Raw genomic sequence first — 23,937 nt, 5'->3', positions numbered from 1 at the left:
CAGGTGTAATACTAGACATTGTAGCGGCTTTTCAGAAATTAGGTAAGGGGATAAACTAAGTCAGGATTTTATGAAAATGTATTTACTATTTTACAGCATTTAATTTCAGAAAAATATGTATATTGTAGAATTATGTTGAGAATAATGTTGTTGATCAGAAATATGGATTTTATGTATAATATTGGGAATAAGATTCTTATCTATTTTGTATGGCATGAGTAATATTTACCATGGAAATTATGATAAGAAAATATTATGTTTACAAAATAGGTATGTTATTACTGCTTTCATGAAAATGATAAAATGATGCAGGGATTTTTTAGACTAAGGAATTTTATATGATATGTTAGTGTAAGGACCGAGAATTTTATACGATATGCCGGCATATGGGCCAAGCTTTTATATGAAATACCGGCGTAAGGGCCGAAAGCTTTTATGATATGCAATACCGGCATACGGATCGTGATTTACAAAATACAAAATGCCGGTGTAAGGGCCGTAAATTTTATATGATATGTTATGCAGAGATGTATGAATATATTAACATGACAGATATGATTATAAAATAGTCATGTATTATTATTTGGAAATATGTTATATGTTATCAGAACCTGGTTGGCTTGGTTTAGGCTTTCACGAAGTACGGTACCGTAGCTATATGATTATGATCATGTTTATGTTAGTGCTATCGCTTGCCATACAGGGTAGTGGGAGATTGTCAGTCGATGTGATTTATTGTAACACAGGTATCCCTCTGGTGTCCAAACCAAGAGGGGCAGACGCATCGTACTCATAGACTTATATTGATCTAGCATGGTCGGCTAACCATTGTTAGGTCCCGCCTTCAGGCTGCACAACCCAGTTTTGTGGGGGTAAGACATGACACCATCCAGCTAACCATCCAAGATGTTTTCTATGTACAGTTATATGAGATGATTTATGTGTATAGAAATTCAGTGTGTTATACCATGATATGATAAAACATGTTTCTCTTAAATATGATACAGACAGTTTTATCAAGTATGTTTATATACTGTTATATGTATAACACGAAAATACTCATGTTGTCATACACTAATATTAGTTTATTTCCCTTACTGAGAGGTGTCTCACCTCAAATTATATAAACATTTCAGGAGCCCCAGATAAAAGAGCGGATAGAGTTCCGCAGCTTTAGGATTCAGCTGTTTTACCCTATTTGAAGGGTAAGTCTGTTACTAGGGTCAGACGGATTTTTGGGTGACGATCCTAGGACTTGTTTGGATATTTTGGGTTGTATGTAATCATATGAGGGATGTAATAAGCTCTGGTATTGTGTTAAATGATAATTTGATATGTATATGTTATTACGTTTCCTGCTGCTTAGGTATCAATATTGTATTTCAGGTATACCCCTGGGTTCAGGTGGATTATGATTTACCAGGTTAATTATGATTTGCCAGGGTTATTATATAGAATACTATTACGAAAAAAGAAAAAAATATATTGTAAAATAAGCAGGTCGTTACACATATGGTTAGGTTTATAGAATCAAAATTCCAGCAATAGGTGGTTGTAGACTGTTTTTAATTTTGCATATTATTTCATATTACTTCATTGCATGAACTACTAACATCTACTTGAATTGTTTTTTCTGTGCATCTCAAGTATGATTGATAGGTCAATTTGATCAAGGATGATGCGTATTTTTAGGTTATGTAATCAAATGATGAGTCTATTTTATCTGTTAATTGGGAGCTTAAAATCACAAAGTAGGTCAACCTTCCATAGGAACCAATCAATACGAAATTAATCTTATTGTGTGAAAGCAATGTTCACCACCCACAAAGCAGCATTTAATCGACCATCTTTGGGGAGGAGCAATGAAATAACCCTAACCCATTTATGCATCATCTTTATTCCTTTTTAAAACCGAATCTTTTAATGTTTTAAAGCTTACAAAAAAGAAAAGAATTGGGTCATATGATGATGATTAAGCATGAATTTTTTTTTTTTAATCTTTTACAAGTTAAATCAAAATGAATAACTAATATTATTGAAGCCTTAAACCTTCAAGCTCACTTGATTCCATCCTTGACCTTTGAGCCTATCCTAGCTAAACCACTTTCTAGTCTCAAGCAAATTAATCTTAGTCATGACACAACCTCAAGTCCCATCTTTATCTTGATCATAAGTCATCCTCCTTTAGCCTTGAGCTCATCTTAGCTGTAAGTTAACATCAATCCTATACCATCCCTGAACCTAAGCTTATCATGATCCACAACGCTCTAGCCCCAAGTGAATATTGGTCATAAATCAATCCTAAGCCTTGAACTCATATTAGTATGGCCTTGTGTCAATCTTGATCCAAAACTGTACTTGAGCTCTAAGTTCATCCCGTCTCCAAGCCAATCTTGGTCCTAAACCACCTATGATGCCCTCAGCTCATGATGACCCCTAGCTCATCAACTTGAGCCAATTTTTTAACCATTATCCAGTCCTAGTCCTAAACTACCAAATGATACTTCATGTTTTAAGATCCCCATTTTTATTTTTTGTAAAGCACTTAATCTACTTTAGGGCTATTTTTTATATTTAGGAACCTGCTTCGCCTCCAAGGCCGAATCCTTAATGCTAGGGCACCTATTAATTTGTTACTAAAGTATTTATATATGTGTGTGCGTATATGTATGTATGTATGTATATAGGATATCGAGTTTTAATTCATATGGTTTAAAGGGTAGGAACATGTATATGACTTCTTTTCTAGTTTTATAGTGATTGAAGCATATTGTGTTTCTTGTTTTTGATGAAATGATTGATTGCAATATTTGAAGTGTCCAGAACATGATTAAAAAATGGGACGATAAATATGTACTTTTGATTAATGTAATGTGCAGTATTTATTTATTTTTAGGTTATTTTGATCCCTCTTTATTGAAGTTTTCAACTCTAAGAATTTGTTTCCCTATTCAAAAAATATATTATTAGGCAACTTTGGGTTTCAATCCGAATTGTAATCCATAGTCAAGTCACTTCGTATGTTTGAGATTAATATTTTGATGTCATTTTTATTTTAATTATTGAGTTCTCTATTCAAATTTAGCCTTCCATATAAAACTTTTTTAGATATTACTTTGATACCTATATTAAATCAACTTACCTCTTTCACATAAGCTTAAGCATTGAATCATGGTCCAATCATGGAGGCATGTTTAGGGATGCAGAGGTGCTTCTTTTATTATTTGAATATGCTTGAATATTTGATGGATTTTGTGATTATTATTTATACCACTAAGTTTATGTCGTCGATGAACATTTAGCATATAACTTGTGATTTATTTTGTTTATAAAAAAATAAAAAATAAAATATCAATTTACTAAAGAAAAATACAAAAAGGATAAATTAAGATGTTTAATGGACTTTCATCCCTTGAATTTCTCGATTTGTTATATAATTATCAAATTCCAAACATTCCAATAGAATGCATTTTAACTATTAACAGTCGAATTTTGATTTTTTTTTTTTTTTTTAAACGAAAACATAAAAATAAAATGGTCACTTTTTTACCTTTCAAGATTCAACCCCAAAACTTGCAACAGAAAATTCTCAATCTCTCATTCCTTAATTCATTTTCACTCCTTCCAAGACTCAATCCCAAAACTTGCGACAGAAATTTTTCAATTTCTAATAGTTGATCTATTTGATTAGGGTTCTTACAATTTGTATCCAATTTTCACTTGGTTCTTACAATTTGTTTTCAATTTTTACTACCTCCTTAAAATTATCTGTTAACTCAATTCCAACCTCTCAAATGAAACGAGTTGAAAATGAAAATTCCAATTACCGTGCATGCTATAGTTAAAAGTAGAGAATATTATTAACCTTAATTGAGTACAAAAAGGATTTCTAAAAGCTAATTCTTAAAAATAAATCCAAAATAAATAGTATAATAAGGCCCTGCACAAATTCAAAATTTGGGCAGCCAAATGTACCACAACTGCACAGGACAAAGAGAAGGTGTAGTGGCTACCCAGAAGCAAATTTTTCACTCAAATACTTCACTGAAGCACAAAAATATAAAGGCTAAACCAATTTGATTGCTCTCTGATTTATAAATTTTTTTTTTTAAAAAAATAGTTCGTTACAAATGGAAGTTTTAGTGGCGCTTTCGACCACCACGCTGCTTCTTACCCTTATTCTTCTTTCCCTTCCCTTTTTTCCTTTGCCCCTTTTTAGCCTCAGAGATGTGACTATCAACGTGTGTAGATGAACTTGGTTGTAGCAAATGCTTCACATCCAGTACACCACTTCTGAAATAACCTTCACTCGACTTCAGCACCCTGCCTTCTGGCTTGCGCTTCTCTGCCTCGCCTTTACTACCACCACCAAACTTCCCTCCAAATCGTCGCAGAACCAAACTCTACAAACTAAAATGGTTTAGTGCAAAAAATTTCACAGAAGTTGGACCAAAAAAGCTATTAAACAAAAGAGCGAAAGACTCCAATCACCTCTTGCAACAGTTTCTGTTCTCTTTCCTTTTGCTTCTTCATGGCCACTCGAGCCACGCTCAGTGGTAGTCTATGCTTCTTAGGTGGCTGCATTAAAGAAAAAGGTTGATGCTCAGAGAGTTTCTTTATTTGCATTATGAATGTTCGATGAAAAAATGCGAGTTTTTTAACCTTTCCACCAAGAGATACTACTTTCTTATTTTCCAATTCCTTCCTCTCTTTCCATGTCATATTTGAGGCACCTGAAACGGAAACAAGAACACCGAGAATTCTGCATTAAGATAAATTAGGCAACAGTGTGCTGACAATGAAAATTAGAGGGAAATCGTATCAGCTTTCCAAGCATATCCAACATCATTCATACAACCAATACCAGTGTTTTGAAACAAAAAGGTACAAAAGCAAATAGATTGCCCAGAAACAAAATAGTAGGCGTGTATGAGGGCTAAAATTTATTAGAAACAGCCATGCTAAATTTAATGAAACCTTCTTAAAAGCTGTCAGACTCTGATATTAAGTAAAGCTTTGGTCTAAACCCCAATAGGAGACGGGATAAATTTGTCAAGAAGGAAGAAAATACCTCTCAATATTTTTTTAAAGGCATAGAATGAGAGGAACGTAGAGTGAAAGGAACAAAGGAACTTTAGTAGATAACATCTCTTTTTATCTCTCTAAAATTGATCCATTTTATCTCTCAAAAATTGATGGTTACAGCCTCACAGGTTATAGTATAGGGAGCAGCTGGGCAGGCAGCATACAAAAGATAGACAACATGATTTAGTTGACTACTAAGCTCCCCCACACTCGTTTTCTTTGTAAATGAGTTCTCTATGTACACTGATTGCACAAGCATCACGTACAGAAGAAGCAGCACAAGGGGCACAATTAAATGAAGAAAGCTTCGAATTTAATTTCAAATGAGTTTAAGAGAGTTGAGCCCATTCGTTTTAGGCAACTCCCACGAAGCTCTGTTCTTTACAGTCAAGGGCTTCTTTTAGATGGGCTATTATAAAACAAATGATACCTGCAGTCCATGCCTAATCATAGGTTGGTTTGAGCCTTTGGACTACCCAACCATGTGGGAGGTTTGAGGATCCAATAGTAGCTACAAGCCCAGGGCCTGAAAAAAGAGGAGGTTTGGGAAACAAGAATCTTGAAGCCCATAGAGGAAGGAGGATGCATGGAAAACGTAAACGAACTGCAGAAGAGAGATAAACCAGTCAAACAAAGCTGCTAGCGGCTCTGTGCAAAAGAATGATCAGAAGTCAACTCAGAGTAAGCTAACAAAGCATGGGGAAGCTCTTCGATCAAAGTCAGATTTCCTATGTGCTGATCTAGAAACCTTAATCCCTGAGAAGCATGCCATTTCTTCACTGTAGTAAGTGTTGAGATAATCTTACCAAGATGGTGAAGAGGAGATGATGAAGATGCATAATCTATACATTCAGAAGAGGATTTGGAGAGAGTGTATGAATTGGAGAAGGGTACTGCTGGACATCGCAGCGAATGGTTTTGAGGATGAGACTGATCCTTCCTCACCTACCCTGAATAAAATGGGGGACTCTGGAGACTGGAAATGGATTTGGGAGACAGCAAGCAAATGAGGTCCTCTGAAAAGGCACAAGTTGGTGACTACCATATGAAGAATGAGGCTGGCCGAATAGATAGTTTGATCTTTCATCTATTCTTCCTGGTCAAGATTGTTCTTTAGTGATTCTTCGACTGATCCAATTCTACATACTGAGTCAGGCAGTTCATTGCAAGAGCAAAAAGAAGACAACCAATTGAACTCTAGTTCTAGGTACCCTTTCTATTCCAAATAAGCCTTTAACTACTGACATTTCTGCATACCAAATGGAGGAATTAGATGAGGGAGTCATCTTAGCCACTAGCCCATTAGGGGGTGAGAAAGTTTATCAAGACCCACCAACCATTTTAGAGGGATATGATTTTTAGTGAGCCGTCTAGAAAAAAGAGCTGATGGTGGTTGTCTCCACAAATAGATGAGGGGGGAAAAAGAAGGTTCAAAAAGAATTAAATAATCTAGCATCATCTGTCAATTATAGGAGAGGAAGATGTTGAAGTAAGGGAGGAAGTGATCAAGTTATGAAGATTATAAGACTATAAATTCGAATTTGAGGTGTTTAGGGGATGTTACAAAGAGGAAGCCAATCAAGGAAGTTGTCTAGAAATTCTTCTGATATTTTTTCCCTACACGAAAATAAGTTTGAAAGAGTGGATGTAGGGGTGTTTAGGAGTATTTGGAAGGGAAAATGCATGGATTAGGAGGTCTTTCCTTCTCAGGGAGCAGCAGGGGCATTCATATTTCATGGAATTCCCATTCTTTCTCTAGAATTGATAAGTCTTGTACATTTCCTTCTATTGTCCGTGTTGTTGGAAATAAATGGTAGGGGACTCTGGTGGTTCTCTTCTGTTTAGGGGTCCTTCCAAGTATGCTCTTCATTCTGCCTTTTTGGGAGGAATTATATGCGGAGTCTGGATTTTGTTCCCCTAGATGGATTGTGGGGCAAGATTTAATGTGGTGAGAATTCCAAGCGAAAAAGAAAGGGGGAGGAAGGTTTACCTAGAACATGCAGAATTCTGATAAGTTCATTAGGGTATGTGGGTTCACAGCTCTTAATTTGGATAATGCTGTTTTCTCCTGGTCAGCGTATGGAAAGGTATCTGTTGCCAATCCTCTAGATAGATTCTTGATTAGTAATGAATAAGGGGATGCTTTCCTAATCTCTCTCAAGATACGCTTCCTAGACAATGTCAGATCACGTCCCTATTTTTTTATAATCTAGCAAGGTCAAGTGAGCCTTCTTCTTTAGGTTTGAAAACATGTGCTTGGATCGTAAGTCTTTTCATTCTCTAGTAAAGAGTTCTTAAAGTGAGGTGGATGCCAGAGGTAGAGAGGGTCCTGTGTTTTGTTCCCTTAGGTTTATTGTGAGGCAAGATTTCAATGCAGTGAGATTTCTGAGCAAAAAGAAAGGGAGGAAGGTTTAACCAGAGTGTGCTGGTTTTTCTTGGTCTGTGGGTGGAGAGAGATCTGTTGCTAGTCAGATAGATTCTTGATTAGTAACGAGTGGGAGGATGCATTTCCTAATCTCTCTCAGGACCAGTGTTAGATCACTTCCCTCTTTTGTTACAGTCTAGCAAGGTTAATGGGGCCTTCTCCTTTTAGATTTGAAGACATGTGGTTGGACCATAAGTCTTCTCATTCTCTACTTAAATCAATAACTAACATTGACTACAGAGTCACTGGAAATTGTCACATATAATAAACAAATCAACAAAAAATCAGAATTAAAAGCTAATAATTACCCAAATACTCAATATCTTTCATTATCCTCTTCATGTCCATTTCTTGGTCCTTCAAATCCATGTTGCTCCTTGATGAGCTTTCTTTAGCCAATTGTTTTTTCTTATACATTTTTATATGCAGCTAGATTCAGCTGAAACAAAAACAAAAGAAGTCAAGGCAATTAGCTAAACCCTTCAACATCATCTGTACAAAACTGTCAGCAGGATTTAAATTTTAAATATATAAAACATGCATGCTGAAAAAATCCTAGTCTTGGTGTACACACAGCTTGATGAAGAATGCAAAGTCTGTTGAAATACCCACCCCTAACAGGAAAGGCAATTACATGCGTTACCATACATGCTTGTAAGAATGTAAAAATGCATGTAGAAACATATACACAAGAAAAAACCATTATAAAAAGGAATATTCTAGAAGACATAACGGGGCTATGCACATTAAACTTCAACTGATCAAACAAAAATGAAGAATATAAACAGATAACAAATATGAATCACTAATCCATGCCAAGTATAAAAATTACCAAGTATAAAAATTAACATATGAATTCTCTAAACCAGAAAGAAGCAAAGAACAATTCCAAATTTTGAAGTAACTGATTTTAAAACAGATGAATCATATCTTACAAATACACATGTGCATGCTGCAAAGAAATGAATTAAGAAAGAACAAGAAGAGTAAAACTTGGAAAAGATATCCACTACGAAATAAAACTGCTCCAAAATTCCATATATATATATATATTAAATAAGCTAAAGCCTTCAAATTTCCTTGCAAATCTGTTAAGACACTCCTCTAAAAGCTCAAGAACACCACCAAAGAGAGCGAAGAAAAACAACCCTACTCCACAAAACATGCATGATCCTTAAAATTTTGCTTATTTTGCTCCGATCAAATAAATACTCCAAACAACAGCAAAAACAGCATTACACCACGAGTGGCATACTGCTGCACAGCTGAGAGAAAAAAGAGTGACAAGCAGGAACAAGCAATGAAGACATCAGTAATGGAATGGAAAATAAAGAAATAAATATACACACACAAAGAATGGCCTCGTTTGAGTACCAAAATGAGGATGAGTTAGTCTAGGAATCCCAATCAACCATTCTCATTCACATAAGTGGTTTATTCTCATTCATCCAACAGGGTATTCATTCCAGTGTATGGTGCAACATGGCATCCAAATGAAAACTATTGAACTTCCAAAGATATCTATCCAACTACAATTTTTATTTTGTATGCCCAACATAGTTATGACCATAAATTCATAAAAGTTGAACAAGTCAACTAATATGCTAATTCATGTGTTAATTTCACATGATTGTCAATTTAATTTATTTTTTTAAATAAGGAACATAAAACTCTAAAAAAAAAAAACAGAGAGAATGCCTTTTTCTTTGAAATTAGTTTAAAGGTTCTTAAGATTCCCAGGGAAAAGTGGACACATCAATAACAAAATTTTAAAAAAAAAATGTCTTCCAAAGGAAAACAAAAAACAAAACAAAAAAAAATTAATCCAAAGAAAATATCACTCAACAGAATACAAGTTGGGGATGTGGCTCATATTGAGTAGAACGCATGCACCAGGAAAGCATCGTGAAGCGAAGAACAAGGAAGCTGGTTGCAGTAACCGTCGACAGTTTCCCTATAACCGTCGACGGTTTTCAGTTCAGTCTGCAGGATTCAGCTCTCGGCATTTAACCGTTGACGGTTTTGTTCAGTGCAGGTTACAATTTTTTGAATTTGATGATCAGTAGATTGGGGGTTTTTGAGGATTTTCCTCGAGGGATTGCCACAGGAGTAATTTAGATAGGTTCTAAGGCTTCTGCACGCATAAGGGTTCGTTTATATACCATATTTTGTAACCTTTGATGCAAGTTTGACGATTTGATAGTGAAAATCAGCCACTTGCTCCCGTGGACGTAGGCAAAGTACCGAACCACTTAAATTTCTTATGTCTTTGATTTTATTGCTTTCCTTTATTCTCATTGTGATTGTGTTTCCATATATTCATCGTTGAGTGCTTGCATTACTCGTTCCGATTAGAGTTGTGTGTGTTTCCACTGCACATTCGAATCACCAATTGGTATCAAAGCCTTTGGTTGCAATGACTGGGATCTCTTCAGTGAAGTTCGACGTTAATAAGTTCAATGGAACGGGAAATTTCAGACTTTGGCAAAGGAGGGTTAAGAACTAGCTGGTACAGCAAGGTATGGTGAAGGCATTATACTAAAAGAAGCCGGAAGGCATGGACGACACGAGTTGGAAGTTGGAAGCGAAAGTTGTGTCCACTATCAGGCATTGTCTGGCCGATGACGTGATGTATCACAACATGGATGAGGAATCGCAGGCAACAGTTTGGCTGAAACTGAAGAGCCGGTACATGTCAAAATCATTGACGAACAAGTTGTATCTTAAGCAAAAACTATATTGGCTTAAAATAGCAGAGAGTTTGGACCTGACTCAGCACATCAACACATTTAATCAGATCATTAGTGATCTGAAGCGAGTTGATATGAAGTTAGAGGAAGAAGACAAAGCGTTGATGCTGCTTAATTCCCTACCCAAGTCTCTTACATACGATAACCTGATTACGACTCTAACATGGGGGAAAGAAACCCTAGAGCTAGAGGATATCACGAATGCATTGTTGAGGTTCCATCAGAGGAAGAAGGCCAACGATGAGAGTTCACAAGGTAAGGGCTCATGGCGAAGGGGAATCAAGATCGTGGGAGGAGCAACTTCCAGGGTGGATCGAGCAACAATAGGGCTTGGTCCAATTCCAGGAAGATGAAGGACCGATACATGTCAAAGTCATTGACGAACAAGTTGTATCTTAAGCAAAAACTATATTGGCTTAAAATAGCAGAGAGTTTGGACCTGACTCAGCACATCAACACATTTAATCAAATCATTAGTGATCTGAAGCGAGTTGATATGAAGTTCGAGGAAGAAGACAATGCGTTGATGCTGCTTAATTCCCTACCCACGTCTTTTACATACGATAACCTGATTACGACTCTAACATGGGGGAAAGAAACCCTAGAGCTAGAGGATATCACGAATGCATTGTTGAGGTTCCATCAGAGGAAGAAGGCCAACGATGAGAGTTCACAAGGTAAGGGCTCATGGCAGAGGGGAATCAAGATCGTGGGAGGAGCAACTTCCAAGGTGGATCGAGCAACAATAGGGCTCGGTCCAATTCCAAGAAGATGAAGGACGTGTGATGTTTTAAGTGTAGGAGAAAAGGACACATAAAACCCGATTGTCCAAAAGAGGAAGAAGGGGAATGCAGAAAACAAAGAAGGTTCTTCAAACACAGCGAATGGAGTAGAATGAGACTTTGGGAGCCATGACGGTGATATGCTCTCGGTTTCATCTGGGTCGGAAGAGTTCAAAGATTCTTGGATCTTAGACTCGGCGTGTTCTTATCATATGACACCCAACAAAGACTGGTTCACTACGTACAGATTGATAAGTTCTGGCTCCGTTCTGATGGGAAACGATGCTGCATGCAAAGTTGTTAGGATGGAGAATATCATAATCAAGATGTATGATGGTGTGGTGAGGACGTTATGTGATGTTAGCCACATACCAAAGTTAAGGAAGAATCTGATTTCGTTAGGCACCTTGAATTGTAACAGGTTTAGTTACAAATCTGAAGGTGAGGTAATGAAGATGAGCAAGGGCGTTCTCACCGTGATGAAGGGGAAGAGAGTACCGGAGAATATATACACACTACATGGTACTACAGTTGTAGGTGGAGCCGCAGCCGCAAAGCCTAAGTCTGCTAGTTTTGTTTTGTGGCATATGCGTTCAGGACATATGGGTGAGTGTGGAATGAAGGAACTTCACAAGAGAAATCTTTAGAAGGGGGTCAAATCATGTAAGCTGGATTTCTGCAAATACTGTGTGCTTGGGAAGCAGAATAGGGTTCAGTTCATGACAGTCATGCACAAGATAGAGAGAATACTGGACTACATTCATTCAGACATTTTAGGGGCCGATGAGAGTGGCATCACGAGGACATGTGTGTTTCGTGAGTTTCATCGATGATTACTCACGGAAGGTCTAGGTGTACTTCATGCGGCACAAGTCGAAGACGTTTGCCAAGTTTAAACTATGAAAAGCTGAAGTGGGAAACCAGACTGGGAGAAAGATTAAGTTCCTCAGGACAGACAACGAAATTGAGTACACGAACTCGAATTTCAGAGAGTTTTGTGAGCAGCATGGCATAAGGAGATATTTTACAGTACGCCGGACACCACAACAAAATGGTGTGGCGGAAAGGATGTACCGAACCCAAACTGAAAGGGCTCGGTATCTCAAGTTGAATGCTGAGCTTGCTATTAATTTCTGAACCGAAGCGGTTAGTATGGCCTGTTTCTTGGTAAACAGATCACCAAGGACATCACGAGATGGGAAATTTCCTGAGGAAGTGTGGACAAGTAATGAGGTAGACTACTCCGAATTGAAAGTATTTGGGTGTCTAGCTTATGCGCACATTCCTGATGAGGAAAGATCAAAGTTTGAGGCAAAGTCTAGATGGTGCATCTTTCTGGGATATCAAAAAGGTGTGAAAATATTCAAGTTGTGGGATCCAGTGGCAAACAAAGTGGTAATCAGTAGAGACATGGTTTTCAATTAGAAAGTCATGTTGCGGCGTACTCAGGAGGAAATAAAGAAACAAGTGCCAGAAAATTGCAGCAACAACAAGCATGTGATAGCTCGAGAGATCAGTCGGCGGTGCAGGTTGAGTCCGAAACTCAAGGTGGATATGACGATGTTCAGAACACAAGGAGTTCTAGCTCGGATGACTAGCTGCCGCATCGCATTATAGCTGTAAACAGACCCAGACGCATTGTCAAGCCACCCCCCAGGTACGATTTTGACGATCTGGAATCTTATGTACTTATCACTAACAGCGGGAATCCTACTACCTTTCAAGAGGCCATGCACAGTCAGGAGAGCTGGATGGGCGCTATGGTGGAGGATATGGAGTCGTTGCATAAGAACCAGACGTGGGACTTAGTGAAACTTTCAACTGGGAAGAGGGCGATTAGATGTAAGTGGGTGTACAGCAAGAAAGAAGCAATTTCAAAAAAAGAAAAAGAGAAGTACAAGGCTCGCTTGGTAGCAAAGGGATGCTCGCAGAGGAAAGGAATTGATTATGATGAAATCTTTTCTTCTATGGTCAGGCACACTTTCATCAGGATAGTGTTGGGACTGGTGGTGCAATATGATATGCATCTAAAGCAAATGGACGTAAAGACGACATTCCTTCATGGTGATTTGGAGAAGCTGATTTACATGACACAATCAGAAGGATTTTGTCAACCTGGACAGGAGCACTTAGTTTGTAAACTGAAGAAGTCACTTTACGGGCCAGAGTAGTCTCCGAGGCCATGGTACAAAAGGTTTGAAGCCTATATGATCCGTATTGGCTACAGGAGGGTGAGTACGATTGTTGCGTCTATGTGAGAAGTCTTGAGGACGAGTCTCTCATATTTTTGTTACTTTGTGTTGACGACATGTTGATTGTTGCTAAAGACATGATTGAGGTAAATCAGTTAAAGACTCTGTTGGGAAAAGAGTTTGACATGAAAGACTTGGGTGCAGTCAAGAGGATTCTTGGCATGGAGATTCGCAGGGACAAAACTGCAGGGAGACTATGGTTATTTGAAGGCAGCTATGTAGAGAAGGTGCTGGTGAGGTTTAGCATAGCTAATACTAAACCGGTGTGTACACCGTTGGCAAGTCATTTCAGGTTGTCTACTGCCCAGCGCCCAAAGACAGACGATGAGGTTCAAGATATGTCGAAGGTCCCCTATGCCAGTGCAGTGGAGTGTCTAATGTATGTCATGGTACATACAAGGTCGAACATGGCACAAGCTGTCAACATGGTGAGCAAGTTCTTTTTTAATCTAGGTCGAAAGCATTGGGATGCGGTCAAGTGGATTCTCAGGTACTTGAGGGGTACAACCGAATATGGCATCATGTTCAATAGACAACAGAGTGATCCATTAGTGGTAGGGTACGTGGATGCGAACTACGCAGGAGACTTGGATGACAGGAGGTTTACCACAGGATACGTATTCACCCTTGTGGGAGGACCTATTGGTTGGAGGTCTATAGTATCTACTACTGACTCAGAGTACATGGCAGTGGCTGAGGCTGCCAAGGAAGCGTGGTGGTTCACAGGGTTGGTCAAGGAGCTAGGTGTCCAACAAGATGGAGTTCGGTAGCAGTGTGATAGTCAGAGTGTCATTTACTTGGCGAAAAACCAAGTGTATCATGTGAGGACAAATCACATCAACGTGCGGTTTCACAGGATCAAGGAACTAGTTGTTTCAGGTGAACTTTTACTTGAGAATGTTCACACATCTGAGAATGCAGCTAATATGTTGACGAAGTCTGTCACAACAGACAAGTTCAAGCATTGCTTGGACTTGATCAGCGTCTCCAGGTGCTAGACGGGATACGGTCTCAATCTACTGTCCCAGGTAAAGCAACAGGTATACCTTTGAATTTCTCCTAAGTGGCGAATATTCATTAAGATGGAGATTGTTGGGGATGTGGCTCACATTGAGTGGAACGCATGCACCGAGAAAGCATCATGGCGCAAAAAACAAGAAAGCTGGTTGCAGTAACCGTCGACGATTTTCCACCGAGGATTGCTACAAGAGTGATTTAGATAGGTTCTAAGACTTCCGTTCGCATAAGAGTTCATTTATATACCATATTTTGTAACCCTTGATGTAAGTTTGATGATTTGATAGTGAATATCAGCGCTTGCTCCCGTGGACGTAAGTTTATTGTGTCTATGATTTTATTGCTTTCTTTTATTCTCATTGTGATCGTGTTTCCATATATTCATCGTTGAGTGCTTGCATTACTCGTTCCGATTCGAGTTATGTGTGCTTCCGTTGTGCATTCGAATCAACAATGCCATCAAACAAAGTAAAACATTGAGTCGATAATGGTCAAGTAAAAAAAGTGTCACGTAAGCAAAATTTCGTTCAACCATGCAAATACCATCCCGCAAAATGAAATATGTACATAGGGCTCATAAATGAGTCCTTGAATCATCCAAACAAATACCATTCAACAAATTAATGATCATCCAAAATAATAATGTTACTTGAACTCAATGTTTTAAAAGCAAAGGCGTAAGGCGAGACATTTTAACCTTTAAGAGATAAGGCGTAAGCCTTAAGGCATTTGGGCATAAGCCTTTTAAGAATTTGTTTTTAAGAACAAAATATGTAAATAAAGTTTATATATTTTAAAAATAAGGAAAAATTACGAAATCATAAATATAATGTAAGAAAGAAAAATTATTTATACATTCCAAACTACTAGTTTGCCATTTAAGAAATGATAACTTGAATACATGACATAATCATGACAAGCGATAGCTATACTATTACAAAGTTCAAACTATTTTCAAAATCTAAGATACAACTCTCAATTATATTATGACATTCCTCTCATACAAACATGATGTTGAAAATTTTTAACCAATTCTTACTCGAAAATCACATGCCCAAAATGTGTAAGCCTCAACTGAAAAGGTGCAAAAAGTGTGCCTTCTGTTAAAATGCGCAAGCCTCAACATGAAATGCATTAGCCTTTTTGAAATTTGGTATTTTAGATTGAGCCTCAAGGCATTTTAGGCATGTCGTGCCTTGAGGCAAGCCTCGATTAAGCCTTTTAAAACACTATTTGAACTAAATTGACAACCAAGAACCCCACTTACCTATCTAAAGGTTGTGGTTAGCAAATCACCTCCATCGTTTAAATGATATTGATAGATTTTTTGTAACAATTTATTATGCCAACAATCCATAATCGAAATTCTCTCACTCGTCGTCTATGGATGCCTCATAGATAATTTCCCTCAAAGCTATCTCTCATTGCAATCCTTGAATGCCTCGTGGCCTTAGTTTCGTAAAAGCCCTTCTTCTTAGACTTGTACAAGAGCTTCGTTAGATTTGTAGATCTTTTCACTCCCCTTGCATCTCTCTATCATTGTTTCTCAGGAGCTTTTCTGCTTTTTGTCAAAGCCCTAGAGTCACTCGCAACCACTCTTCTCCCCTCACAACACTTTGTCATTGTTTCTTAGAAGCTTCACTGCTCCTCATTAGAGCCCTAGAGTTGCTCACAAAGCTCTCTCGCCAACCCCTCCCTTCCATAGTAGTCAAAAGCGCGCCGCGAGGCGCAAGAAGCGACGGGTCTAGCACCTCATCAGGGCTGAGGCGAGGCGAACTTCAAGAGGCGCAGGCAAGCGCAGTGAGTCGCACCTCAAATATCTAACCTTTCAACTTTATTTTTTTAAAACTTTTAAGAAAGAAAACGTAGCTAGACTCGAACCAGCACTAGCCAAAGGTTTCGACTCAAACCAGCAGGTCCAGGCTTCATCTTCCAGCCGTTGAACCAACACGAAACCAGCAATCCAGGCTTCGTCTTCGCGTCTTCAAGCCTTCACCAGTAAGAGAGCCATCGCAAGAGCCCTTCATCTTCGAGGGTCGAGCTTTCGAACCAACACAATATTCGTCCTCAAGCCTTTGAACCAGCATGAAACACCTTCATCTTCAAGCCTTTGAGTCTTCAAGCCTTCACAAGATCCCTTTGTCTTTGAGGTTCAAGCCTTCGAGCCAACACGACCTTAGTCTTCGAGCCTTCGCCAGAGCCTTCGAACAAGCATGAGGCTTCAAGCCATTGAGTCCTCATTGCCAATCTTCATGATTGTCAGGCTGCTTTAAACTAGTAAGTCTTCTTCTTCTTGTTCTTCTTCTTCTTCTTTAGTATTTTGCTATTGTTGTTGCCTTCTTCTTCTTTGGCTCTGCTTCTTCTTTTTCAGTTCCTATTGTGCTTCTTCTTCTTCTTCCTCTGCTATTGCTGCTTGCTGGTGGCTAGCAGGCTGTCCCTGCTCTTGACAAGTTATAGATTAACTTGCATTAAGCCACTATGTTGATGCTTTTGGGCCTTCAACCAAGAAATTTCATTTCCTTTCTAATTTGAAGCTTGAATTCTTGCATGTGTAATCAATTATGTTGAACTATGTTTGTTTCACTTGGAACTTGGTGCTAGTTGTCATAATTTCTACGTGTTTAGGTTTTGGTATTGAATATTTGGCATTTTAAATTATAATATTACTATTGATGTGTTTTCATATATCAATTACCCATCAAATAGGCACTGTGCACAAATGTAATTATTGTGAGCCTCACCTTTGTGAGGCGAGCGCCTTCACCTCACGCCTCGCGTCTCGGCTCCAAGTACCCTTTGCGCCTCAATGCGCACTGCGCCTTTGACAACTATGCTTCCTTCCATTCGAAGCTCTCTCTCCTCGAACCTTGGAAGCTTGCATTTCTTCCCTCAGAGCTTGTTCCTTGTCCCTCTCCATTGGTTTCTCTCCTCAATCTCGTAGCCTTCCTCCTCATTGACCTTGTTTTCTCTCCCATAGGCTTTAGCATCTCATCCTTGTTCAGCTGCAGTCCTTCTTGTGCTCCCTCTTTTTGCCATGCGATGAGATGGCAGTTTGATCATCTTCATTGAAAGGAAGTCCTTCGACTTAGTTCTTGATAGCGAGAAGGTTGATCTCCTCAGGATTACTGAAAATTGTTGGGGCAAAAGCTTGATGTGGGTGAAATCGCATGGCTCCTACTTGCCTTTAAATGATTTATGGAGATCCCTCAACATCAAGCCTTCCTCTTGGTTTCTACGCTAGAGATCAAAGGAGAAGATGTTGCTGCTCTAACTTAGAGAAAATTGTTTTGGCAAGTCCAAAATCAATGAAGAAGGCTAAAGGGTCATCACCATTCTGAAGGGTCCCATTTTGAATGATTGGTCTAAATTTTTCTCAACTACGAAGGATCTAGGTCGTAGAGTGATCCCTAGCCTTCCAACCCCTTCAAAGGTGTCTTTGTCATTCCAATTGAGCCTCCCCTTTGTTCACAGAAGAAAGGCTTTCCTATCTCTCCAGAGGCTGAGTGTGCATGCCCTCACTGTGGGGGCTATATCAATTTTTTCCATCTCCAAGTCTTAGTCAAAGATGGTGGAGAAGATGCATGAGAACACGCAATCCTTCGCACGTGTTATTCGTGAGGATGGTAAATTTCTTCAGTCTGAATCTTCCAACCACAGCTTTGTTCGCCTCTTACCTCGCACAAGTTCCAATGAGTTGGAGGCTTGTCTTTCCTTGAGCCCCTCTTGTTCAAGCCCAGGTGGTTTCAATTTTGGTCTCCCTCTTTCTGGGTCCCCCTCCCCCCTCTACCTATTAAACCTACAGCCTTCACTCCTTTCCCCCTCCAATTGGAGCCCTTTTGGTTCTTTGGACCTGCAGCAAGTTCTTTTTGGATCTTATAACTCGAAACAAGTCAAGAAAAGCCCAATGGAGCATGCCTGCCCTATTTGGGATGGTCAGCCTCTCATTCTAGCTTCTGAGGTGGATAAATTGGCAATCATCCCTGCAGCAACCACAAATCTGTTTGTTGCTAATGATAGTCCCCCCTCTCCACCTTTGAGTTAAATGAATTGGGACTTGGTACCACCGATTTAAATCAGCAGGTGTCAAATTGAGTGCTTCACGAAATGAATTTGGTAAGACTATCAGGGTATCCTTCGAAGACTTTGAAGAAAGAGCAAGGCAGTTATTTGAGGAAATTCAAAAGAGAAGAAGAGAAGAAGGCACTGTTTCGGGGAAAAAATTGCATGGCAGCAGCCACTTAAAAGGTACAAGTAAGGAATTAAAGAGACTTGAATGTTCAGTGAACTATGACAAGCTTGGAGAATACTCTGACGTGGGAGAGGTCGAAAACAGCCAGGTTGGCGATCTAATCCTATGTTAAGGAAGTTAATCTCTTGGATTGTGAGGGAACTAAATGACAAAACAAAAATATCTGTAATCCGCTAATTCCTCAATGATTAGGCAGGGGATGTTATTTGCTTTCAAGAAACAAAGGTGAATTCCATGGATGGCAAGTTGGTTAATAGTTTTTGGGGAATTAAGAATTGTAAATGGATTATGCTGAATGCAACAAATAATGCAGGAGGTATTCTCATTATTTGGAATGACATGGTTGTGGAACTACTGGACCAATCCATTGATACCTTCTCGATCACTATTTTGTTCAAGAGTCTTGAAGATAATTTCATTTGGAACTTTACCAGGGTGTATGGCCCAAGTGAAGGGCCTTCCAAACATCTTTTGTGGAAAGAACTTGCGGATAAAAAGACAAATGGGATAGGGACATCAAGGATGATTTCAATATGATCCTTTATCCTCGCAAAAGGAATGGGACTTGCTCTAAATCCATTTTCATGAAAGAGTTTCATGATTTTATCAATGCTTATGCTCTCATTGACCTTCGTCTCTTGGTGGCCCTTTCACAAGGTCAAACTCCAGGACATACTCCAGCATTGATAGATTCTTAATTTCCTTTGATTGGGAGGAACACTGCCCGAAGATTACCTAATCCTTGCTTTCCCGCCCTATCTCAGACCACTTCCTAGTGGGGGCCAACCCCTTTCCGGTTTGAGAGCATGTGGTTTAAACATAAAGAGTTTGATGAACAAGTCAAGAAATGGTGGCTTTAGCTGCAAGTTGAAGGGAAGGCCAGCTTTGTGGTTGCCTTAAAGATGAATTGCTCAAATAAAAATTGAAATGGCGGGAAACAAATATTTTTGGCAATACTATAAGCAAAAAGAAATTTTTTGACAACATTAAAAAGCAAGATGTTAAGATAATCAGCAAAGGTCTTAATGCTGAAAATAGGACTAAAAGTTAGCTCTTAAAAAGGATCTTGCCCCTATCCTCTCCTTAGAAGAAGTGGTTTGGAGGCAAAAATTCTAGCGCACTTTGATTGAAGGAGGGGGATAAAGATACTAGTTTCTTCCATCGTGCAGCTAATGCGCACCATAGATTTAACATGATGACAAGAGTAGAGTGCAGGAAGAGATGTTGGTGGATGAGGGGGAATCAAGAGTCGCATTTGCAACTTCTTTAAAATCGTCTACACAAAACCAAAGTCTTGGAGGGGACAGTTGCTGGTATTATATTCAGAAACCTGAGCCTCTCCACAACTCGATGGCTAAAGAGGCTTTTTGAGCAAGAGGAAATTAAGCCCTTAAGAGTTGCAATGGGGATTAAATGCCCAATCCAGATGGCTTTAATATGGCTTTCTTCCAAAGGTACTATATTTTCTCAAGAAGAACATATTGTGGTTTTTGAAGACTTCCATAGAACTAACGATTTTGTTACCAGTATCAACTCAACCTTTATCTCCTTGATTCCAAAGAAACCGAGGGCTTGCAGTATTAAAGATTTTCGCCCAATCAGCTTGGTTGGCAGCTTATACAAAATTCAATCCAAAGTCTTAGCAATTAGGCTCAAACAAGCAATTTTGGAAGTTGTCAATAAGCACCAGCACGACTTCATTGCAACTAGGCAAATCATGGATGCTACTCTCATAGCCAATGAAGTTGTTAATGCTGACATAGTACTTTTAAAAGAGGAGCGGTGTGTAAGCTAGATATGGAGAAGGTTTTTGACTATGTTAATTGGAGTTTTCTGCTATACATTCTCAAAAGAATGAATGTATAGGGGGATCTTGGTGTAGATGGATACAGCAATTTATATCAACACACCTTTTTTGGTTAATGGCCGCCCTACAGATTTCTTTAGATCATCTCCAAGTCTAAGGCAAGGCGAACCCCTTTCCCCCTTTTGTTTATCATGATCATGGAAGTGCCAAGTCTTATGATAACTAGTGCAAATGAAGGTGGCCTTCTAAAGGGTATTAGCATTGGAAGGAACAATGATTCTATGGAAATCACCCACCTCCTTTCTGTAGAAGACACTAAAATCTTTTGTGAGGATAAGCCAAAGCGAATTCTTAATCTTAGATGCATCCTCCTTGGTTTCGAAGAGGTTTCGGGCTTAAAAGTCCTTTACTTACAAGTATCCTTGGTTGTCAACTCGATGCCTTTCCTATCACCTATATCAGCGTCCCTTTGAGAGCAAAGTTTAAGGACAAGGGTATTTGGGATCCCATTGTTAACAGGTTCGAAAAAGAAACTCATTGGTTGGAAAAGGAACTTTTTCGTCAAAAGGTGGCAGACTCACTCTCATTAAAAGTACTATGTCCAATCTACCAGTTTACTTCATGTTTCTTTTCCTATCCCTAGTATAGTGGCCAAGAGATTAGAGGGTATCCAAATAAGATTCTTTTGGAGGAACACGGGTGAGGTTTTCAATATCATCTTGTTAAATGATGAGAGGTTAAACAACCTTTACAAAACAGGGGCCTTGGCCTCAGATCCCTTATTATCTTTAATAAGGCCTTTTTGGGGACAGGCTTTGGAGATTCATGACTAAGAAAAATCACCTCTAGAAAGATGTCACTGTTGGCATGTATGGTCTCTATCATAATGGTTGGACCTCAAAAGTTTCAATGGAATCTCATGGTACACGTGTTTGAAGATATATCAGAAGGAGATGGGAGAATTTCTTCCCCTCCCATCTAGTTCCTTGTGGGGCTTCCGGCATGATATTTGGTGTGGTAATTCACAACTCATCTCTTCTTTCCCTTCCATTTCAAACTTGCGAGCAACAAAGATGCATTTATTTGCCAACGCTCGGAGTTCACCAATCAAGGGATTATTTGAGATATTCCTTTGAATAGAAATGCTTTTGATTGGGTACATGATTATTTTACACAATTTTTCAGCAGTCTCTATAAATCTCATTGTCGGGCCACTTCTGATAAGCCCAAATGGGATTTGAGGTAAGATGGGATCTTCATTGTCAACTCTTTCTATAAACACTTTAGTTCCCTGACTAGAAGCTGCACCAACTTCCCTTGGAATCTGATTCAAAAAATGGCAGCCCCTTTAAAGGTTTCCTTTTTCACATGGGAATCTACTCTTCAAAAAAATCCTTACTATAGACAATATCTAGAAAAAAGGTTTTCCTCTTGTCAATAGATGCCTTTTTATGTTTGAAGTAGGGGGAATCGGCTGATCATGTACTCTTGCATTGTTCATGGACCAAGAAACTGTGGAACTTAGCCATCTCCATTGTAAATCATAAATGGGTCATTGCAGCTACAGTGGAGGTGAATTGTGGGCTTGGAAAGGGACCAACTCTAATAAGAAAGGGAGAAGATCTCTCTCCCTCGTTCCCCATATCATTCTCTAGCCATGTGTAGAGTAAGTAACAAAAAGAGCCTTTCAAGGAATTATCTCTCCTATTTAAGCTGCCATGGACCACTAGATTGCTATGATCTTTAGGAAGCATTATGGCTAGTTGAAAAGGACCCTTTGTAATCCTTGATTTTCTTGATGCTTTTCAACAAGAGGTGTTTCTTTCACGTCATTTCTTTGTTGATCAAAAAAATAATGTCACTTGAACAAACAAAGTTATGGCAGTAACAAATTATTCCACCATAATTTGAACTTAAAAAATGCTAAAAGATAAATGATATTTTAGCTTTAAAATGCAAGTGGAAAAAAGAACCTCCACTGAAGCATCTATCATTCCTTTAACTTTATTTTTATTTTTTTTTCAAAATGCAAGGGAAGAAAACAACAACTTGAATACATTAATGCTGCGTTTGGGAGCATAGATTTCAAACATTGTATTTGGATTTGGGAGAATTTGGACAAATTTCAATACGATTTTATATCACATCTCATCCAAATCCAATATAAATTTAAATCCCAAGCCTCTCCAAACATAGGTAAGCATATTTTTTATCTTTTATAATATTAATTTCAAATTTGTTAACTTTAGCAGCAAAATATTTGTTAATCTTTTCATCTCAATTTTCCAAGCCTTCAAAACAACGAACTTTAAGCAATGGAACCAAAAACGCACCTTGCGCAATTCAGAGACTGATGCAGAGAAAACTGAAAACCAAAAACAGAAATCCGTCAATTATCGACAAAAAACAAAAATTGAAATGGCAAAAAACAGATATGAAAATCAAGTTGAATCCTTCATCAATAAAATAGATTGATGGAACCCAGATTAAACAAAGATGAAGGTTACACCTTTCAAAAGAAAAAAAAAAAAGAACATGAAGATTACAGTAAGAAATAAAATACAGTGAACAAAACCCTGGAATAGATTACACACACACACACACACAGACCTGGTGAGAGACAGCTGAAAGAGGGATCGAGGGAGGCCGTAGGGGTCGCTCAAAGAGTGGGGTGGCGGGCCTGGCGGCAACCGGGAGAAAGGCCGGAGGTCGCCCAACGGCCTCAGAGAGAGAAAAAAAAATCGAGGGACAATGAGGAATCCGAGGGTTTCTTGATCTGCGAACAATAAGAGGAGGAGTTTCGGGGGCGCCAGACGGCGTAAGAAACTGGCGGCTGCGGCGGCGAGGAGGAGATCTTCCAACTAAACAGGAGGAGGGGTGAAACAGGGAGGGAGAAACGCACAGAAAAGGGTTTTTATGGGAGAGTGACAGAGGGATTTTATGGAAGACTATTATCCTCGTTTGATTTACGGAACGAAATTTTATTTTTATTTTTTTTATTACATAGAAACTCCAGCTACTAAAAAGCCCTTTAGACCCCCTAGTGCGGCACCAAACATACAGATCAGCGTCCTTTCCCTAGGTCTCGCTGATCAGGTAAAGTCTGAAACGCGGACACAGCTTCCGTGCATCAGTTGGACGTTCAGCCAACCCAACTCCCGGGACACATCTCCATTACCATCCACGGTTTCCGCTGGCTCACAGAAAACTTTCACCATCCACGATCCTCGCTAACTCATAAAGCAAACTCTCACCATCCATGATCCCCTCTGACTCACAAAGTAAATTTTCATCATTCATGGGTACTGTTGGCTCCGTGAGTGTGTCTACCTGAAATTGAACCCCCGATACTCCTTCTTACGTGCTAATGTCTTTCCACCGTGGGGGCGAAATTAATTTAAACTAGTGGTATGCACCCATAGCTCTCTATTTTAAAAAAATTTTAAAAATAATAAACAATTAAATAATACAAAAACGTTTGAAATAGTTGCAAATAGTTATAAAAATATTTTAAAATAATCATAAATAGTCATAAGAATAAATTTAATATAATTAAAAGGTATTTTAAAA

The 23,937-nt window shown here is 38.8% G+C and overlaps 1 protein-coding gene across 1 annotated transcript; it reads right to left on the bottom strand.

Moving 5' to 3' along the window:
* Nucleotides 1-3,838: 3,838 nt before the first annotated feature.
* LOC131149286 (uncharacterized) lies at nt 3,839-23,326 on the bottom strand. Its single transcript, XM_058099605.1, has 6 exons — nt 22,978-23,326; nt 22,701-22,732; nt 7,819-7,949; nt 4,663-4,733; nt 4,492-4,578; nt 3,839-4,403 (listed from the first exon to the last, which is right to left on the bottom strand). Exons 3-6 carry the CDS (start codon nt 7,925-7,927, stop codon nt 4,140-4,142), a joined length of 531 nt encoding a protein of 176 aa, XP_057955588.1. The 5' UTR covers nt 7,928-7,949; nt 22,701-22,732; nt 22,978-23,326; the 3' UTR covers nt 3,839-4,139.
* Between the last annotated feature and the right edge of the window lie 611 nt (nt 23,327-23,937).

The sequence above is a fragment of the Malania oleifera genome, chromosome 2, assembly GCF_029873635.1.
Source record: "Malania oleifera isolate guangnan ecotype guangnan chromosome 2, ASM2987363v1, whole genome shotgun sequence".
NCBI classification, from domain to species: Eukaryota; Viridiplantae; Streptophyta; class Magnoliopsida; order Santalales; family Ximeniaceae; genus Malania; species Malania oleifera.
Note: the sequence above shows the minus strand (reverse complement) of the source record. Positions and strands in the feature narration are given on the sequence as shown.